The sequence below is a fragment of the Lontra canadensis genome, unplaced genomic scaffold (genome assembly GCF_010015895.1).
Source record: "Lontra canadensis isolate GAN:19392208 unplaced genomic scaffold, GSC_riverotter_1.0 scaffold35, whole genome shotgun sequence".
In the NCBI taxonomy this organism is placed as follows: Eukaryota; Metazoa; Chordata; class Mammalia; order Carnivora; family Mustelidae; genus Lontra; species Lontra canadensis.
This window is the reverse complement of record NW_022631029.1, coordinates 14,777,639-14,796,048: the sequence shown is the minus strand read 5'-3', so window position 1 is coordinate 14,796,048 and position 18,410 is coordinate 14,777,639. Positions and strand designations below refer to the sequence as shown.

The following is an 18,410-nucleotide window of genomic DNA, read 5'->3' as shown; positions in this document are numbered from 1 at the left end:
TGCCTCTATAATTTTGTCATTGAGTTTGGGGTTATTGTCTTAAATATAAAATTTATTATATGAAAAATACATAATTAAAAAACATATTTTCTATTTATCTGGATTTTTCTCTTCTAGATTGCAGAAAAAACGGAACTCAAAATAGCGGAGTCTCGAGAAGGCTACAGAGCCATTGCTAAACATTCATCAGTCTTATTCTTCAGCATTGCAGACCTGGCTAACATTGATCCCATGTACCAATACTCTCTCACCTGGTTTGTCAACCTTTATATCAACTCTATTCATGACAGGTAAACATTCCCTAGCTTCATTCATCCTCCTTAGGTTGGACTTTCACCATCCTTTCTATAAAAAATACATAACTTTTTTCTTATTATGTAGTATGTATTCATTATAGAAGATTTAAAAACATGGAAAGGTTGAAGGGCATCTGGGTGGTGCAGTCAGTTAGGCATCCGACTCTTAGTGTTGGGTCAGGTGGTAATCTCAAGGTGGTGAGATAGGGCCTCATGTGGGACTCCGAATTCAGTTTGGAGTCTGCTTGAGATTCTCTCTCTCCCTCTCCTGTTCCCTCTCCTGTTCACTCTCTCTCTCCCTCTCCTGTTCCCTCTCCTGTTCTCTCTCCCTCTCCTGTTCCCTCTCCCTAAACTATATAATTTAAAATTTAATTATAACCCAGGCGTCCTGATTTATTTATTTTAGAGAGTGAGCAAGCATGAGCAGAGTGGCGGGCAGGGAGGGGTAAAGGGCAAGAATCTCAAGCAGACTCCCCCGCTCAGTGGAGAGTCCGGCTCAGGGGCTTGATTCTGAGATCATGACCTGAGCCAAAATCAAGAGTCTTAACTGACTAAGCCACCCAAGTGCCCCATATATGGCACATAACTTTTAAGAATTGGCTTTTTTTCACCCAACTTAATTCTCTGGGGATTCTTCCAGAGAAGAATCAGTAGTTTGTTCCTTTTTATTGCTGAGAAGTATTTCATGATATCGATGTACTATAAGATAACTGAGGGGCAACTGGGTGGCTCAGTGGGTTAAGCCTCTGCCTTCGGCTCAGGTCATGATCCCAGGGTCCTGGGATTGAGCCCCGCATCAGGCTCTCTGCTCAGCAGGGAGCCTGCTTCCCTTTCTCTCTCTCTCTGCCTGCCTCTCTGCCTACTTGTGATCTCTGTCAGATAATTAAATAAAATCTTAAAAAAAAAAAGACAACTGAATTATTTCCAGTTTTTAGCTATTATGAATAAAACTATAAACTTGCCTGTATAGGTTTTTGTGTGAACATAAGTTTTCATTTCTGGGATAAATGCCCAAGAGTGCAGTTGCTGGGTCACGTGGTAGTTGCCTGTTTATTTTTTTTAAAAGTAGCTGCCAGGGACGCCTGGGTGGCTCAGTTGGTTGAGCAGCTGTCTTCGGCTCAGGTCATGATCCCAGCGTCCTGGGATCGAGTCCCGCATCAGGCTCCTTGCTCAGCGGGGAGCCTGCTTCTCCCTCTGCCTCTGCCTGCCATTCTGTCTGCCTGTGCTTGCTCTCTCTCCCTCTCTCTCTCTGATGAATAAATAAAATCTTTAAAAAAAAAAAAAAAGTAGCTGCCAAACTTTCCCAGAATGGGTGTATCATCTTACATTCCTTTCAGTATTACTGAAAAATCTTTAAAATAAAAAAAAAGAAACACATAACATTTTAAACATATAGGAGTATGAAGAAAAATATCAGTCAGCCAGAACCACAACCAGAAGTAACCTTTTATCCAAATATTTTCTGACTTTTCATATATTTTTAAAAATATGTCCATCTTGATCTAGATTCGATGTTTCTTTGGGACAAAAATGTTTCATAGTTTTTGGTCTATTACAGTTTCCCCCAACATAAATCTCACACTATAATAGCTGTTTAATATAGGTATCTTTAGGGGCGTCTGGGTGGCTCAGTGGGTTAAGACTCTGCCTTCAGCTCAGGTCATGGTCTCAGAGTCCTGGGATCGAGCCCCACATTGGGCTCTCTGCTCAGCAGGGAGCCTGCTTCCCTTCCTCTCTTTTCTCTGCCTGCCTCTCTGCCTACTTGTGATCTCTGTCTGTCAAATAAATAAATAAAATCTTAAAAAAAAATATATAGGTATCTTTAAATTAACTGATTGTTTTCAGTCATTTTAGAATAAGTAAGTTTAGAATTTTGAAAATAGAGAGATGGTGTGAACCCAAGTTCATTTTCTCATCAATTTATGCCATTTTTTTTACCTATAAATTTATGAGAAGTTGCACAAACAGAATTATACAGGGAGGTCCCATGTACCCTTCACTCAGTTTCCACAGTGGTGATATTTTGCATTATTGTACTACAGTATCAAAACCAGGAGATCCACAGAGCTTATTCAGATTTCACCAGTTTTTTTTTCTTTTTTAAAGATTTTATTTATTTATTAAGAGAAGATGGGGAGGGACAGAGAGAAACTCAAGCAGACCCTGTGCTGAGCGCAGAGCCTCTGTAGGGCTCCGTCCCACAACCCTGAGATCAGGACCTTAGCCAAAACCAGGAGTTGGATGCTTAACTGACTTCATCACCCAGGCACCCCCAGATTTCACCAGTTTTATATGCACTTGTGTGTGTGTGTGTGTGTGTGTGTGTGTAGTTTCGTATTTTTAACAATGGATACTTATGTGTTAATTCATGTGTTACTTATTCTTTTTAGTTTTGTTTGACTTGATATATTTGCCTGTTTTTCTGCCTTTCAGTAACAAATCCAAAATTTTGGAAAAGCGTCTACGATATTTAAATGACCACTTCACATACAACTTATATTGTAATATATGCCGATCACTATTTGAGAAGGACAAGCTGCTGTTTTCCTTTTTGTTATGTGCCAATCTTCTTCTGTAAGTTATTTGATTTTTCTTTATTTGTTTTAAAAAAAATTGCCTGGGAAAACTAATGGATGAGGATGCCTTCTCACAAAAGGATATCAGGTTTTTGCTCTGTTTAAATTGTGATCTTATTTGTACATTTCTGTACAATAGTATTATCACCAGTTCTTTCTTTCATGGCTTATGGTGCTGTACCTAAAAAAAAATCATCGACATATCTAAGGTCATCTAGATTTTCTCCTATGTAATCTAGAAACTTTATAGTTTTGCATTTTATATTTAAGTCTATGATCCATTTTGAGTTAATTTTTGTGAAAAGTCTCTGTCTAGATTCTTTTTTTTTTTTTTTTTTTTTGCATATGGATATCCAGTTGTTCCAGTACCATTTGTTGAAAAGACTATCCATTATACTGCCTTTCCTTCTTTGCCAAAGATCAGGTGGCTATGTTTATATGGGTGTGTTTCTGGGTTCTTTATTCTGTGTCACTGATCTATATTCATTCTTTTGTAGTATTGATTCAATTAGCTTTATAGTAAGTCTTGAAGTCAGGTGGTGTAAGTCCTTGACTTTGTCCTTCTTAAATACTGTGTTGGCTATTGTGAGTCTTTTGCATCTTCATATAAAGTGAACTTTATAGAAAATCCACAAAATTCTGTTCCATTGATCTATTTGTCTTTTTTTTTAACCAATACAACACTGTCTTGAATACTGTAGCTTTATCACAAGTCTTGACATCCAGTAATGTTAGTTTTCCAGTTGTGGTGTTCTTCAGTATTCTGTTGCCTATTCTTGGTCTTTTGCCCCTCCATAGAAACATCAGAATCAGTTTGTTAATTATACACAAAATAACTTGCTGGAATTTTGAATGAGATTGAATTAGAACAAATTGGGAAGAACTGAAACCCTGACAGTATGGATTCTTCCTATCCATGAACATGGACTATCTCTTCATTTATTTAATTATCTTTGACTTTTTTCATCACATTTTTGTAGTTTTTCTCATATAGATCTCATATAAGTACATGACTTGTTAGATTTATACCTAAGTATTTCACTTTTGGGGGTGCCAGTGCAAATGGTTCTGTGTTTTTAAATTTCAAATTCCACTTATTTGTCATTGATATGTAGGGAAGTGACTGATTTTGTATGTTGACATTGTATCCTGCAACCTTGCTATACTTGCCTATTAGTTCTAGGAGGGTTTTTTTTTTTTTTTGTCAATTCTTTCAGATTTTTGGATTTTCTACATAGGCAATTATGTCATCTACAAACAAAAACAATTTAATTTTTTCTTTCTAATCTATACATTTTTTATTTATTTTTCTAATTCACTAGCCAGAACTTTCAGTATGATGTTAACAAGTGGTGTAAAGGAAGATCCTTGTTTTTTTCTTGATCTTAGTGGGAAGTTTCTAGTTTCTTACTTTCATGTGTGGTGTTAGCCATAGGTTTTTTTGTGAATGTTCTTTAACAAGTTGAGGACATTGGTCTCTATACTTAGTTTGCTGAGAATTTTGATCATGAAAGGTTACTGGTTTTTGTCAAATGCCTTTTCTGCATCTACTGATATGATCATGTGTTTTTTTTCTTCTTTAGTTTATCAATGTACTAGATTACATTGATTTTTTGAATGTTGAAACAGCCTTACCTACCTGGGAAAAATATCACTTTGTTGTGGTGTGTTATTCTTTTTTATACATTGTTTGATTCAGTTTGCTAATATTTCGTTGAGATTTTTTGTATCCATGTTCTTGAGAGATATTGGTCTGTTGTTTTCTTATACTATCTCTGTCTAGTTTGGTATTAGGGTGATCCTGGATTTGGGGAAGTATTCCTTCTGCCATTTTCTAGAAGATATTGTAAGGAATTGGTAGAATTTCTTCTTGTAAGTTTGGTAGAATTCCCCAGAACCCATCTTAGTGTGGTGCTTTCTGTTTTGGTAGGTTATTATCAATTCAGTTTCTTTAATAGATATAGTTATGGACTGCATATTTGTGTCCCCCCCCCAAATTCATGTGTTGATGTGCTAACTTCCAATGTGACTGTATACAGAGATGAGACCTGTAAGGAAGTAATCATTTTAAATAAGGTCATAAAAGTATGGTCCTTATCTGATAGAATTAATGTCCTTTTAAAAAAAAAAGAGCTAACAGAGTGCTTTCTCTCTCCATATACACATGGAGGAAAGGGCATGTGAGGACACAGTGAGAAAGGGGCTGTCTACCAGCCCAGAAAAGAGGTCTCATCAGAAACCAAAATCAACCAAAACCTTGATCCAAACTTTTAGCCTCCAGAACTCTGAGAAAATAAATTTGCATTATTCATGCAACCCAGTCTACCATATTTTGTTAAGGCAGCACAAGTATAATAACACAAAGTCTATTTAGATTATGTTTCCTCTTGTGTGAATTTTGACAGATTGTGTCTTCCAATGGATTGATCCATTTCAGCTAGGTTATCAAATTTGAGGACATAGAGTTCATAATATTGCTTTATTATCTTTTTAATATCAATGGAATTAATAGTGTTGGCCCTTCCTTCATTTCTGATATTTGTAATTTTTGTCTTCTTTCTTTATTTCCTTAGTTATCCTGACTAGAGGTTAATCAATTTTATTCATCTTTTCAAAGACCCAGATTTCAATTTCCTTGATTTTTTTTCCATATTGATTTTTTTAATTTCATAAATTTTGTAATTTCATAAATTTCTTCTATTTATCATTTCTTCACTTCTGCTTGCTTTAATTTGATCTTTTTCTAGTGTCTTAAGGTGGAAGCCTTGATGATTGATTTTAGATCTATCTTCTTCTCTAATAAATACATTCAGTGTTATAAATTTTCCTCTGAGCATTACTTTTGCTGCATCCCCCAAATCTGGATAAGTTGTGTTTTCATTTTATTTAAGTGTTTTAATTAAATTTATTTTTTTATTATGTTATTCACCACACAGTACATCATTATTTTTTGAAGTAGTATTCCATGACTCATTGTTTGCATATAATACCCAGTGCTGTTTGTTACTCTTGAGACTTCTTTGACCCATATATTACTTAGAAATGTGTTGTTCAGGCGCACCTGGGTGGCTCAGTGGGTTAAAGCCTCTGCCTTTGGCTCAGGTCATGATCCCAGGGTCCTGGGATCGAGCCCCGCATTGGGCTCTCTGCTCGGCAGGGAGCCTGCTTCCTCCTTTCTCTCTGCCTGCCTCTCTGCCTACTTGTGATCTCTGTCAAATAAATAAAAAAATCTTAAAAAAAAAAAAAAAAAGTGTTGTTCAGTTGCCAAGTATTTTGGGGTTTTCCAGCTAGCTCTCTGTTACTGATTTCTGGTTTAAAGTGTGTTTTATGGCCCAGAATGTGTTCTGTATTGGTGAATGTTCCATATGAAGTTGAGAAGAATGTGTATTTTGATGTCGTTTTTGTATTCTGTAGATGTCAGTTGTATTCAATTGCTACATGGTGCTGTTCAACTGTGTCTACTGATTTTCTGCTGCCTAATCTGTCCATTACTATAATAGTGGATTAATCTTTTTTTCCTTGTCTGTCAGGTTTTCTCTCATAGATTTTTACATTCTCTTGGTAGGTACATTAACAATTGTGTCTTTTGGGAGAATTGACTCCTTTATCATATTTAATGGCTCTGTTTATCCCTGATAGTTTTCCTTGTTCTGAAGTCATCTATTTCTGGAGTTAATATAGCTATTCCAGTTTTATTTTGATAAATGTTAGCATAGTATATCTTTCTCCATCCCTCTTCTTTTAATCTGTTTTCATAGTTAAAATGGTTGGGGTTTTTTTGTTTGTTTGTTTGTTTGTTTTTTTGTAGAGAAGATACAGTTAGGTCTCATGTTTTGTATCCACTCTGACAGACTATGTCTTTGAATTCATGTATTGAAACCAATGATGTTTAAAGTGATTGTTGATATAGATGGATTAATATCTACCATATGTGTCATTGTTTTCTATTCACCATTGTTCTTTGGTTTTTGTTTCTCATTTGTTTATGAGTTAAAACTGGTGTATAACATTATATAAGTTTTGGATGTGCAAAATTATAATTCAACATCTGTATTTATTACAAAGTGATAACTTCCTAAATTTAGTTACCATCCATCACCATACATTTGACCCCTCTTCACCCATTTCACCTGCTAACAACCCCCTTCCCTCTAGTAACCACCAATCTGTTCTTTGTGTCTGAGTTTGTTTTTGTTTTGCTTACTTATTTATTTTTAGATTCCACATATGAGTGAAATGGTACTGTTTTTGTCTTTCTCCTTCTGACTTATTTCACTTAACATAATACAACTCACTTAACAATTGTTGTCACAATTGAAAAGATTCCATTCTTTTTTATGTCTGAGCAGTATTCTGTCCTACATATAGACCACATCTTCTTTATCCATTTATCCATCAACTGACATTTAGGTTGTTTCCATATCTTAGCTATTGTAAATAATGCTGCTATGAACATTGGGATGCACTCATCATTTCAAATGAGAGTTTTCATATTCTTTTGACAAATACCAGAAGCAAAATAGCTGGATTATATTGTAATTCTATTCTTAACTTTTTGAGGAATCTCTATACTATTTTCCATAACGCCCACACCAACTCTTGTACCCTGTTATATTCTACCAACAGGGTACAAGAGTTCCCTTTTTCCACATCCTCTTAAACACTTATTTCTTGTCTTTTTTTTTATTATTATAGCTAATCTAGTGGTGAAGTGGTATCTTATTGTGATTTTGATTTGCACTTTGCATTCCTCTAATACTTAATGATTTTTAAAAAGCTTTTATCTGTTTATTTTAGAGAGTGCATGCATGAGCAGGAGGAGGGGCAGAGAGAGAGGAAGAGAGCATTTCAAGCAGACTCCACACTGAGTGCACAGGCAGGGCTCAAGCCCAGTACCCTGAGATCATGACCTGAGCCAAAATCAAGTCAGATACTTAACCAACTGAGCCATCTGTGCACCCCTAATTAGTGATGTTTAATATCTTTTCATGTGCCTGTTGGCCCTCTGTATTTCTTCCTTGGAAAAATGTCCATTCATATCCTAGGCCCATTTTTCAATCAAGTTCTTTGCTTTTTGTTGTTAAGTTATATGAGTTCTTCATATATTCTGGACATTAAATCCTTATCAGGTATGAGATTTATAAATATCTTCTCCCATTCAGTAGGTTGTCTTTTCACTTTGATGATGGTTTCTCTCACTGTGTAGAAACTCTTTAGTTTAATACAGTCCCATTTGTTTACTTTTGCTTTTGTTTCCCTAGCATTTGGAGTCATATCCACAAAAATATAGCAAAGACTGATGTCAGAAACTTAACCACCTATGTTTTCTTCTAGGAATTTTATGGTTTCAAATATTATATTCAAGTCTTTCATCCATTTTGAGTTAGTTTCTCTATATAGTGTAAGATGGTGGTCTAGATTCATTCTTTTGCATGTGGCTGTCCAGTTTTCCCAGCAACATTCAACGAAGAAACTGTCCTTTCTCCATCGGGTGTTTGTCTACCTTTGTCATAAATTGTTTGTGTATATGTGTGTGGGTGTATTTATTTATTTTTGGGCTCTGAATATGTATTTCTGGGCTCTCAATTCTGTTCTATTGATTGGTGTGTCTGTCTTTATGCCAGTACCATGCTATTTTGATTACTATAGCTTTATAATATCATTTGACTTCAGGGAGCATAATACCTTCAGCTTTGTTGTTCTTTCTCAAGATTACTTTAGCTATTCAGGATCTTTTGTAATTCCATACAGATTTTTTAATTAGTTGTTATAGGTCTGTGAAAAATGCTGTTGGAATTTTGATAGGGATTACGTTCAATCTCTTGATTGCTTTGGGTGGTATGGACATTTTAACAATATTGATTCCTCCAATCCATGAGCACAGAGTATCTTTCTATTTATTTGTGTCTTCAGTTTCCTGTATCAGTGTCTTACAGTTTTCAGCAGACAGTTCTTTCACCTACTTGATTAAATTTATTCCTAGGTATTTTATTCTTCTGATGTAATTGTAAATGGAATTGTTTTCTTAAGTTTTCTTTTTGATAGTTCTTTATTAGTGTATAGACATGCCACTGACTTCTATAGATTGATATTATATCCTACAATTCTACTGTATTTATTAGGTCTAACAGTGTTTTTCTCAGTTCCAACAAAGTCTTTAGAATTTTCTATATAAAATACCTGCAAATAGTGACAGTTTTACTTCTTCCTTTCCACTTTAGCTGTCTTTTATATCTTTTTCTTGCTTAATTTCTGTGGCTGGAACTTGGAGTATTATGTTGAATAAAAGTGTGGATCATGCGCGTCCTGGTCTTGTTCCTGATCTTAGAGGAAAAGTTTTCACCATGGAGTATGTTAGCTGTGGGTTTACCATATATAGCCTTTATTATGCTGAGGTATGTTCCCTCTGTACGCACTTTGTTGAGAGTTTTTTTTTTTAACATAAATGGATGATGAATTTTGTTAGATGCTCTTTCTGCATCTATTGAGATGATCGTATGATTTTTATCCTTAATTTTGTTAATGTGATTTATCACCTTGATTGACTCGTGGATGTTGAATCATCCTTGAACTCTGGAATAAATCCCACTTGTTCAAAGTGTATGATTCTTTTAATGTATTGTTGGATTTGGTTTGCTATATTTTGTTGAGTATTTTTGCACTTATGTTCATTAAGGATATTGGCCTGTAATTTTCTTTTTTGGTGGTGTCCTTGCCTGGTTTTGGTGTCCGGGTAATGCTGCCCTCATAAAATGAGTTTGGAAGGGTTTCTCAAGATTTTTTTTTTAAAGATTTTATTTATTTGTTAGTGTATGAGCAGGGGTGGGGGTGAAGGGGGTAGAGCCAGAGGGAGAAGCACATTCCCCGCTGAGCAGGGAGCCTGACACAGGGCCTGATCCCAGGACTCTGGAATGTTGACCTAAGTCAAAGGCGGACACTTAACTGACTGAACTACCCAGGTACCCCTCCTCTTAAGCTGTTTGAAAAAAGAATTTGAGAAGGATAAGTATTAAGTCTTCTTCGAATGTTTGATAAAATTCACCAAACTGTCTGGCCTTGGACTTTTGTTTTTTGGAGGCTTTTTTATTACTGATTCAATCTCCTTGCTAGTAATCAGTTTGTTTAGATTTTTCTATTTCTTCATGATTCATCTTGGAAGATTCTGTATTTTGGGGGAGTTTTCCATTTCTTCTAGGTTGTCCAGTTCATTGGCATATGATTATTTATAGTATAGTTGTGACTTTAGTTATAAATTTTCTTTCATTTCTGATTTTATTTGAGCTCTCTCCTTTTCTTGTTTAGTCTAGCTAAAGGTTTATCAATTTTGTTTATCTTTTCAAAGAACCACCTCTCAGGTTTACTGATCTTTCTTATTTATTTATTTTTAGTCTCAATTTGATTTATTTGCACTCTGATCTTTGTATTTTCTTCCTTCTACTAGTTTTGCGCTTTGTTTATTCTTCTTTTTCTAGTTCCTTTATGTTTAAAGTTAGATTGCTTGAGGTTTTTCTTGTTTCTTGAGGTAGGCTTTATTGCTATGGTCTTCCCTCTTAGAACCACTTTTGCTGCACCCCATAGATTTGGTATGTCATATTTCTGTTTTCAGTTGTCTTCATGTATTTTTATTTTTTTTATTATTTTTTTCAGTATTCCAAGATTCATTGTTTATGTATAACACCCAGTGCTCCATGCAATATGTGCCCTCCTTAGTACCCACCACCAGACTCACCCACTCCCCCACCCCCCTCCTCTCTAAAACCCTCAGGTTGTTTCTTCAAGTCCATAGTTTCTCATGGTTTGCCTCCCCCTCCGATTTCCTCCAATTCACTTTTCCTTTCCTTCTCCTAATGCCCTCCATGTTATTCCTTATGTTCCACAAGTAAGTGAAACCATATGATAATTGACTTTCTCTGATTGACTTATTTCACTCAGCATAATCTCCTCCAGTCCCATCCATGTTGATAAAAAAGTTGGGTATTCATCCTTTCTGATGGCTGAGTAATATTCCATTGTATATATGGACCATATCTTCTTTATCCATTCATCTGTTAAAGGGCATCTTTGCTCTTTCCACAGTTTGGCGATTGTGGACATTGCTGCTATGAACATTGAGGTACATATAACCCTTCTTTTCACTACATCTGTATCTTTGGGGTAAATACCCAGCAGGGCAATTGCAGGGTCATAAGGTAGCTCTATTTTCTTTTTCTTTGAATTGAGTATGTATTATGTTTCCATTTTATCTCCTTTGTTGAATCACTAGCTATAAGTTTTTGTTTTATTCTTTTTGTGATTTCCTTGGGATTAAAGTATACCTTTTAACATATCACAGCCCATCTTCAGGTAAAATTATGCTCCTTCATATATATATGAAGGAGCATAATATATAATATATATTATATATTATATATAAAATATATAATATTATATATATGGCATAAGAACTTACAACAATATACTTCCATCTCTCTCCTCCCAGCCTTTGTTTTATTATTGTCATATATTTCACTTGTACATGATATTCTGTACATTTCACTGTACATGTTATTCATAGCACATTACTATTCTGCTCAAAGTAGTCAGTAGTCTCTTATTTTTTTTAAAGAATTTATTTATTTGTTCGACAGTGAGGGAGAATACAAGCAGGGGGAGTGGCAGGCAGAGGGAGAGGGAGAAGCAGGCTCCCCAGGGAGCAGGGAGCCCTGGGATCATGACCTTAGCTGAAGGCAGACGCTTAACTGTCTGATCCACCCACGTGCTCCTAAATAGTAATCTTTGAAAGAGTCTTAAATAATAGGAGAAAAGCCTTTTATGTTTACCTATAAAGTTACCGTTTTTGGTAGTCTTTATTCTTTTGTGTTGATTCAAATCCCATCTACCTGAGACTTCCTTTAACCTTTCTTATACTGTATATCTACTGGTAATGAATCCTTTCATTTTCTCTACATCTGGACAGAAATCAGTGAATTTTTCTTTTAGATTTCATACTCTTTATCTCTAGAACTTGCATTTGGTTATTTTTTCTGTTGCCTGTTTCTCTATTTCTTATATTCATTTTGCTTTAACTCCTTCAGCATATTTGTAATAGCTCTTCTAACATTCCTCTTTTTGTTGTGTTACCTCTATCACTTTTATCTATCTATTGACTGATTTTTTATCTCCAGTTATAGATATTGTAAATTTTACATGGATAAATGCTGGGTTTGTTTGTTTGTTTATTCTTTTAAAGAGCATTAGACTTTACTTCTGTAGGTACTTAAATTACTGGATTAGTTTGATGTTTTCAAGGTTTGTTTTAAGCTTTCTTTTGGTATTTTTAGAATAGGCTTTATTCTAAGGCTAGGTTAGCTTTGCTACTAAGGCATGATCCCTCTGATGTTGCCTCTGAATTCCTCCAGTGTTCAAAGAAGATTGAATTCTACTTGGCAAGAACTCCTGTCTCCAAGTTTTGAGTAAGCTCTGGTAGCTGCTCAGTGTACAGCTCCCCAGATAGTCTTTGCCTCCTCTCTCATAGTGTACCCTATTCATATATGACTTAGCATTTAGCAATAGAATCAAGATGATACCTATCCGTATTTCTGGACCTCTTTTCCAAACATCTCCATCCTCTCTGGTACTCTGCCCACAAATTCTGCCACCTCAGCCTTCCTTAACTCTGCTCTCTGTTTATTCAACTCAGCAATACTATCAAGTTCTGATTTTGTTTTGTAGTCTGGAAAGTGCTTCCAGGTGGATGGCTGAGGCAATCCTACAGATCACTTTAATTGTCTCCCCTTTTCAGGGACCACACTGTTGCCCTGGCTATTGTGTAATTTCTAAAAACAGTTGTTTCATTCACTTTATCTAGTTTTCCAATTGTTTATGGCAGTAGAGTAATTCAGTTCTGATTATTTTATCAAGGCTATAGAAGCAGAAATTGATTTCATTCAATTTTAAAAATCAGCAATTTACAGCAATCTTTATTTTGGTTTTACAGGGCAAAGAAAGAGATTGAATACCAGGAACTGATGTTTCTTTTAACTGGAGGAGTAAGTCTTAAGAGTGCTGAGAAAAATCCTGATCCAACTTGGTTACAGGATAAAAGCTGGGAGGAAATTTGTCGTGCAAGTGAATTTCCTGCCTTCAAAGAACTCAGGTAATTGTTTAAACTTGATGACCACATTGAATAAGGGTAGCTAAATTTGTAACCTTATTGTTTTACAATCTCTTTTTATTTTCCAATGAAATAATTATTAGGCTTTTTTTTCCATTAGGAAACATTTTTGTGAACATATAACTGAATGGCAGAAAATTTATGACAGTAAAGAGCCACACAATGCTAAATTTCCAGTACCAATGAATGAAAAACTAAATGAACTACAGAAAATAATAATTCTTCGGTGCTTAAGGCCTGATAAGGTAAAAAGACAAATGTGTTCTATTTGGAATCCAGTTAATTTGCCACTTAAGAATAAATCCCGGGAATTAAAGGCACAACATAAGGAATACAGTCGATGATATTGTGAAAGCGATGTAATGGGACAGATGGTAGCTATGCTTGTGGTGAACATAGCATAATGTATAAACTTATTAAATCTAAGTTGTACACCTGACACTAATGTAACAATGTATGTTAACGTGTAAGGGCCTATTTAGCCAGAGCAGCTCCATCCTGACCCTGACCCTGACCCTCCCCCTTCAGAGAACTTACTTACGAACAAGTCCCGGAAACCAGTCCCAGGTAACAAAGCCCAAATACACGGTTGGGTCAGGCCGGGTGGAGGTATCCAATCGGTGGGGGAGCATACTGTCTCCCTAGCTACCAAGGAGTGTGGGCCCCACCCTTTGGGTCCCCTTTGGGCGCCAGTTCTGACCAAGGTGATAGGCTGGTTCAAATATCTACTAGAGGGTAAACTGTAATTCAATTGGTCACTTATGTGTGACCTAGCAGGACTGTGCAGCTTTTTCTGTGTTACAATCTCATTGGTCACCTGTGCGTGGCCAGGCCCAGCCACATGGCGTTTGCCCTTAAAAGCTAGTCCGTAAGGAAGAGAGAGGTCGCCTCTTTGCAAGAGACGGCCCTGGCCGGTCAGTTTGATTCTTGATGCTTGGCATGAAATAAAGCTTTGCTTGAGCTTCGCTTTGTATCAGTCTCGCTCCTTTGGCCATGGACCCAACAAACTATACTCAAAAATTTTTTTAAAGATTTTTATTTACTTATTTAACAGAGAGATCACAAGTAGGCAGAGAGAAAGGTAGAGGGGGGAAACAGGCTCCCTGCCGAGCAGAGAGCCTGACGCGGGGCTCGATCCCAGGACCCTGAGATCTTCACCTGAGCCAAAGGCAGAAGTTTAACCCACTGAGCTACACAGGTGCCCCTATACTCAAATTTTAAAAAAAATAAGTCGTTTTAGATTAAAAGTTATTGTTATTTCATTCTTTGATCCTCATTCTAGATACTTAAACAGGTTCATTGAGCTCCTTAGATTTGTAGGCATATAGTTTTCCTCAACTTGAGAAAAATTTTGGTCATAATTTCTTCAAATACCTTTTTAAAAAAGATTTTATGTATTTATTTGAGTTGGGGAGGGGCAGCCGGAGAGGTAGACAATCTCAGGCAGACTCCATACTGAGCATGGAGCTTGACACAGGGCTCGATCTGATGACCTTGAGGTCATGACCTGAGCCAGAATCAAGACTCTGAGGCTTAAGTAACAGAGCCATACATGCGCCCCTTCTTCAAATACTTTTTTCCACTTCACCCTATGATTCCAAATAAATATACATTAGACTGCATGGTATTATATCATAGATGATTGCTCTGTTAGTTATTTTTAAAACTTTTTCTACCACTGTGCTTCAGTTTGTATAATTTCTATTGTTATCTTTTAAGTTTTCTTATTCTTCTTTTATAGTGTCTAATCTGCTATTGTTCCTATCCAGGTAGTTTTTTTGTTTCAGGGGCTCCTGGGTGGCTCCAACAGTTAAGCATCCAACTCGGTTTTGGCTCAGATTGTGGTCTCAGGGTTGTGGGATCAAGCCCTGCTTTGGACTCCTCATTCACTGGGCTTGAGATTCTGCTTGAGATTCTTTCTCTCCCTCTGCCTTTCCCCCTTGCTTACAAGCACTAAGGTGTGCTCTCTATCCTTCTCTCTCAAATAAAATCTTTAAAAAAATTTTTTTCTTTCACTTATCATATATTTCACTAATAGAAAGTTCATTTGGGGAATGCCTGGGTGGCTCAGTTGGCTAAGCATCTGCCTTCAGCTCAGGTCATGATCCCAAGGTCCTGGGATTGAGTCCCACGTTGGGCTCCCTGCTCAGCAGGGAGTCTGCTTCTCCCTTTCCTTCTGCCTGCTGTTCCTCCTGCTTGTGCTCTCTCTCTCTCTGTCAAATAAATAAGCAAAATCTTTTTTTAAAAAAAAGTTCAGTTGGTTCTTTCTTATATATTATATACTTTTTCATTCTGTTCATGTTTTCTTTAAATACTTGAACACAGTTACAACAACGGTTTTTGTTGTTGTTGTTGTTGTTTATTTGACAGAGATCACAAGTAGGCAGAGAGGCAGGCAGAGAGAGGAGGAAGCAGGCTCCCTGCTGAGCAGAGAGCCCGATGTGGGGCTCTATCCCAGGACCCTGGGATCATGACCTGAGCTGAAGGCAGCGGCTTTAACCCACTGAGCCACTCAGGCGCCCCTTTTTTAAATTTTTTATTGTGTTATGTTAGTCACCATAGAATACATCAGTGTTTTTTTTTTTTAATTTTCAGCATAACAGTATTCATTGTTTTTGCACCACACCCAGTGCGCCATACAATCCGTGCCCTCTCCAATACCCACCACCTGGTTCCCCCAACCTCCCACCCCCCGCCCCTTCAAACCCCTCAGATTGTTTTTCAGAGTCCACAGTCTCTCATGGTTCACCTCCCCTTCCAATTTCCCTCAACTCCCTTCTCCTCTCTAACTCCCCTTGTCCTCCATGCTCTTTGTTATGCTCCACAAATAAGTGAAACAACAACCGTTTTTAAACTGACTGCTAATTCCATAATTTCTGGATCTGTTTCTATTTACTGATTTAACTCTGGGTTATAGATTATATATTCTTGCTTCTTGGCCTTCCCAGTAATGTTTGATTTGATGCCAGACATTGTTGATAATTTGATTTTGTTCTGTTCTTTTTTTTTTTAATTTTTTAAATTTTTATTCATTTGACAGAGAGAGAGAGATCACAAGTAGGCAGTGAGGCAGGCAGAAAGAGGGGGAAGCAGGCTCCCCGCTGAGCAGAGAGCCCGATGCGGGGCTCGATCCCAGGACCCTGAGATCATGACCCGAGCCAAAGGCAGAGGCTTAACCCACTGAGCCACGCAGGCGCCCCTGTTCTGTTCTTTTAAAGATGGTTGAGTTTTATTCTGCTAGTTCACTTGTCAGCAAACAATTCTTGTGGGCCAGATCCAGCCCATGACTTGTTTCCTCCAGCCCATGACTTGATAATGGTGCTTGTATTTTAAAGAGTTGTTTTTAAAAAAAGAAGAAAAAGAATATGCAGCAGAAATTGTATGTGGTCCACAGCACCTAGAGTTTTTACTATCTAGCCCTCTGTAGAAAAATGTTACCAATCCTTTTGGCTACATAGTTACATTACTTAACTTCAGATTGTTCCTTTCAAAGATTATTTTAATATTTGTTAGCACAAATGCAGGACAGCCTTTACTCAATGGATTGTTTAGCTCCAGTAATAAAGCGTGACCCTTGTGGGTGCTTTACTGAATGCCCCAAGTGATCACCAAGGGCTCTCCACTGTGGCTATTGCCAACCTGAATAATTCCCAGGTTTGCATGAACTCTGGTAGTTCTGTAGATCCCCAGTTCATAGTTCTCCAGTCACTCTGCTTAGCCTATGCCTGCACACCTTTGTATTCAGCAAAGATTCAAGGGTACTGTTATGCAAATTTCTTTCTTTTTTCTCAGGTAGTTCCCTTCTACTTTGAACTCTGCAACCTCTAGTGGCCTCCCACCTTGAACTCTGATTTCTGTCTTCCCAAGTTAGCAACACTGTGTTGCTCTGCTTTCAATCACTTTTCCTATTCCACAGGCTGGAATGTACCTCCCAGAAGAAAGCTAAAGGGACAATAGATCTCACCTTGTGTGTTTCCTCTTTTCATAGAGATCAAAGTCTGGTAGCACCTGTTGTCTGAATTGCCCAGTGTTTGAAAATGGTTGTTTTTTAAATATTGTCCATTTTTAGTTGTTTATGTGAGAGTGTAAATCTGGGCCCTGTTAGCAGAAGAGGCCATATTGGTTAGAAGTAAAAGATGGTAGAAAATCTTAACACATGTCACAGTTTTGTTAGTTTACACATGCACAAAAATCTTCCTTTTTTTTTTCTTCCAAGTTTTTATTTAAATTCCAGTAAGTTAACATACAGTATAATATTAGATTCAGGTGTAGAATTTAGTGATTCACACCTACTTACTATACCCAGTGCTCATCACAATTGCCCTCCTTAATCCCCCTCACATATTTAACCCATTCCACCCCCTTACCTCCCCTCCAGTAACCCACAGTTTGTTTTCTATAGTTAAGAGTATGTTTCCTGGTCTGCCTCTCCTTTTTTACCCCTATGCTCATCTGTCTTGTTTCTTAAATTCCACATATGACCAAAGTTATGTAGTATTTGTCTTTCTCTGACTTATTTCCCTTAGCATAGTACTCTCCAGCATCATCCATGTCATTACAAATGGCAAGATTTCATTCTTTTTATGGCCAAGTAATATACTATTGTGTATAAATACTACATCTTCTTTATCCATTCAGTAAATGATGGACACTTGGGCTCTTTCCATAATTTGGCTGTTGTTGATAATGCTGCTATAAACATTGGGGTGCATGTATCCCTTTGAATCACTATGTCTGGATCCTTAGGGTAAATACCTAGTAGTGCAATTGCTGGATCATAGGGTAGTTCTATTTCTAACTTCTTGAGGAAACTCCATGCTGTTTTCCAGAGTGAACTTATAAAACTGAACACCCAAAAAACAATAATCAATTTAAAAATGGACAGAAGACACGAATAGGCATTTTTCTGAAGAAGACATACAGTTGGACAGCAGATACAAAAATCTTTCTGAAGGTGAAATAAACAGGCTGATACTAATTTTCACACATTCAGGAAAGGTGATTATGGTGTTACAAAAGAAGAAATTTTATTTTTTTTAAGATTTTATTTATTTATTTGACAGACAGAGAGAGATCATAAGTAGGCAGAGAGGCAAGCAGAGAGAGAGGGAGAAGCAGGCTCCCTGCCAAGCAGAGAGCCCAATGCAGGCCTCGATCTCAGAACCCTGAGATCATGACCTGAGCCAAAGGCAGAGGCTTAACCCACTGAGCCACCCAGATGCCCAGAAATTTTATTTTTTGATAGCTAATGCTTATTTTATTTTACCATATAAAATATTTAATCTTTTTACTTCCTATTAACAAGAATAATATTATTCTAGTTACTGGGCTGTCTAATTTTCAGCCAAATACACCCTTCTCTTTCATTAAATGCATATGACAAGT

At 36.9% G+C, this 18,410-nt stretch overlaps 1 protein-coding gene across 7 annotated transcripts in view; it reads left to right on the top strand.

Moving 5' to 3' along the window:
• DNAH12 (dynein axonemal heavy chain 12) overlaps window positions 1-18,410 on the top strand; it is a 221,669-nt gene that overhangs the window by 179,349 nt on the left and 23,910 nt on the right. For 6 of the 7 annotated variants that reach the window (XM_032868373.1, XM_032868369.1, XM_032868370.1 and 3 more), the window contains 4 exons: window positions 118-290; window positions 2,730-2,870; window positions 12,849-13,007; window positions 13,126-13,270. In XM_032868373.1, coding sequence (XP_032724264.1) covers window positions 118-290; window positions 2,730-2,870; window positions 12,849-13,007; window positions 13,126-13,270 — 618 coding nt within the window. The remainder of the gene's footprint in view (window positions 1-117; window positions 291-2,729; window positions 2,871-12,848; window positions 13,008-13,125; window positions 13,271-18,410) is intronic. The other variant, XM_032868375.1, reaches the window with a different exon arrangement.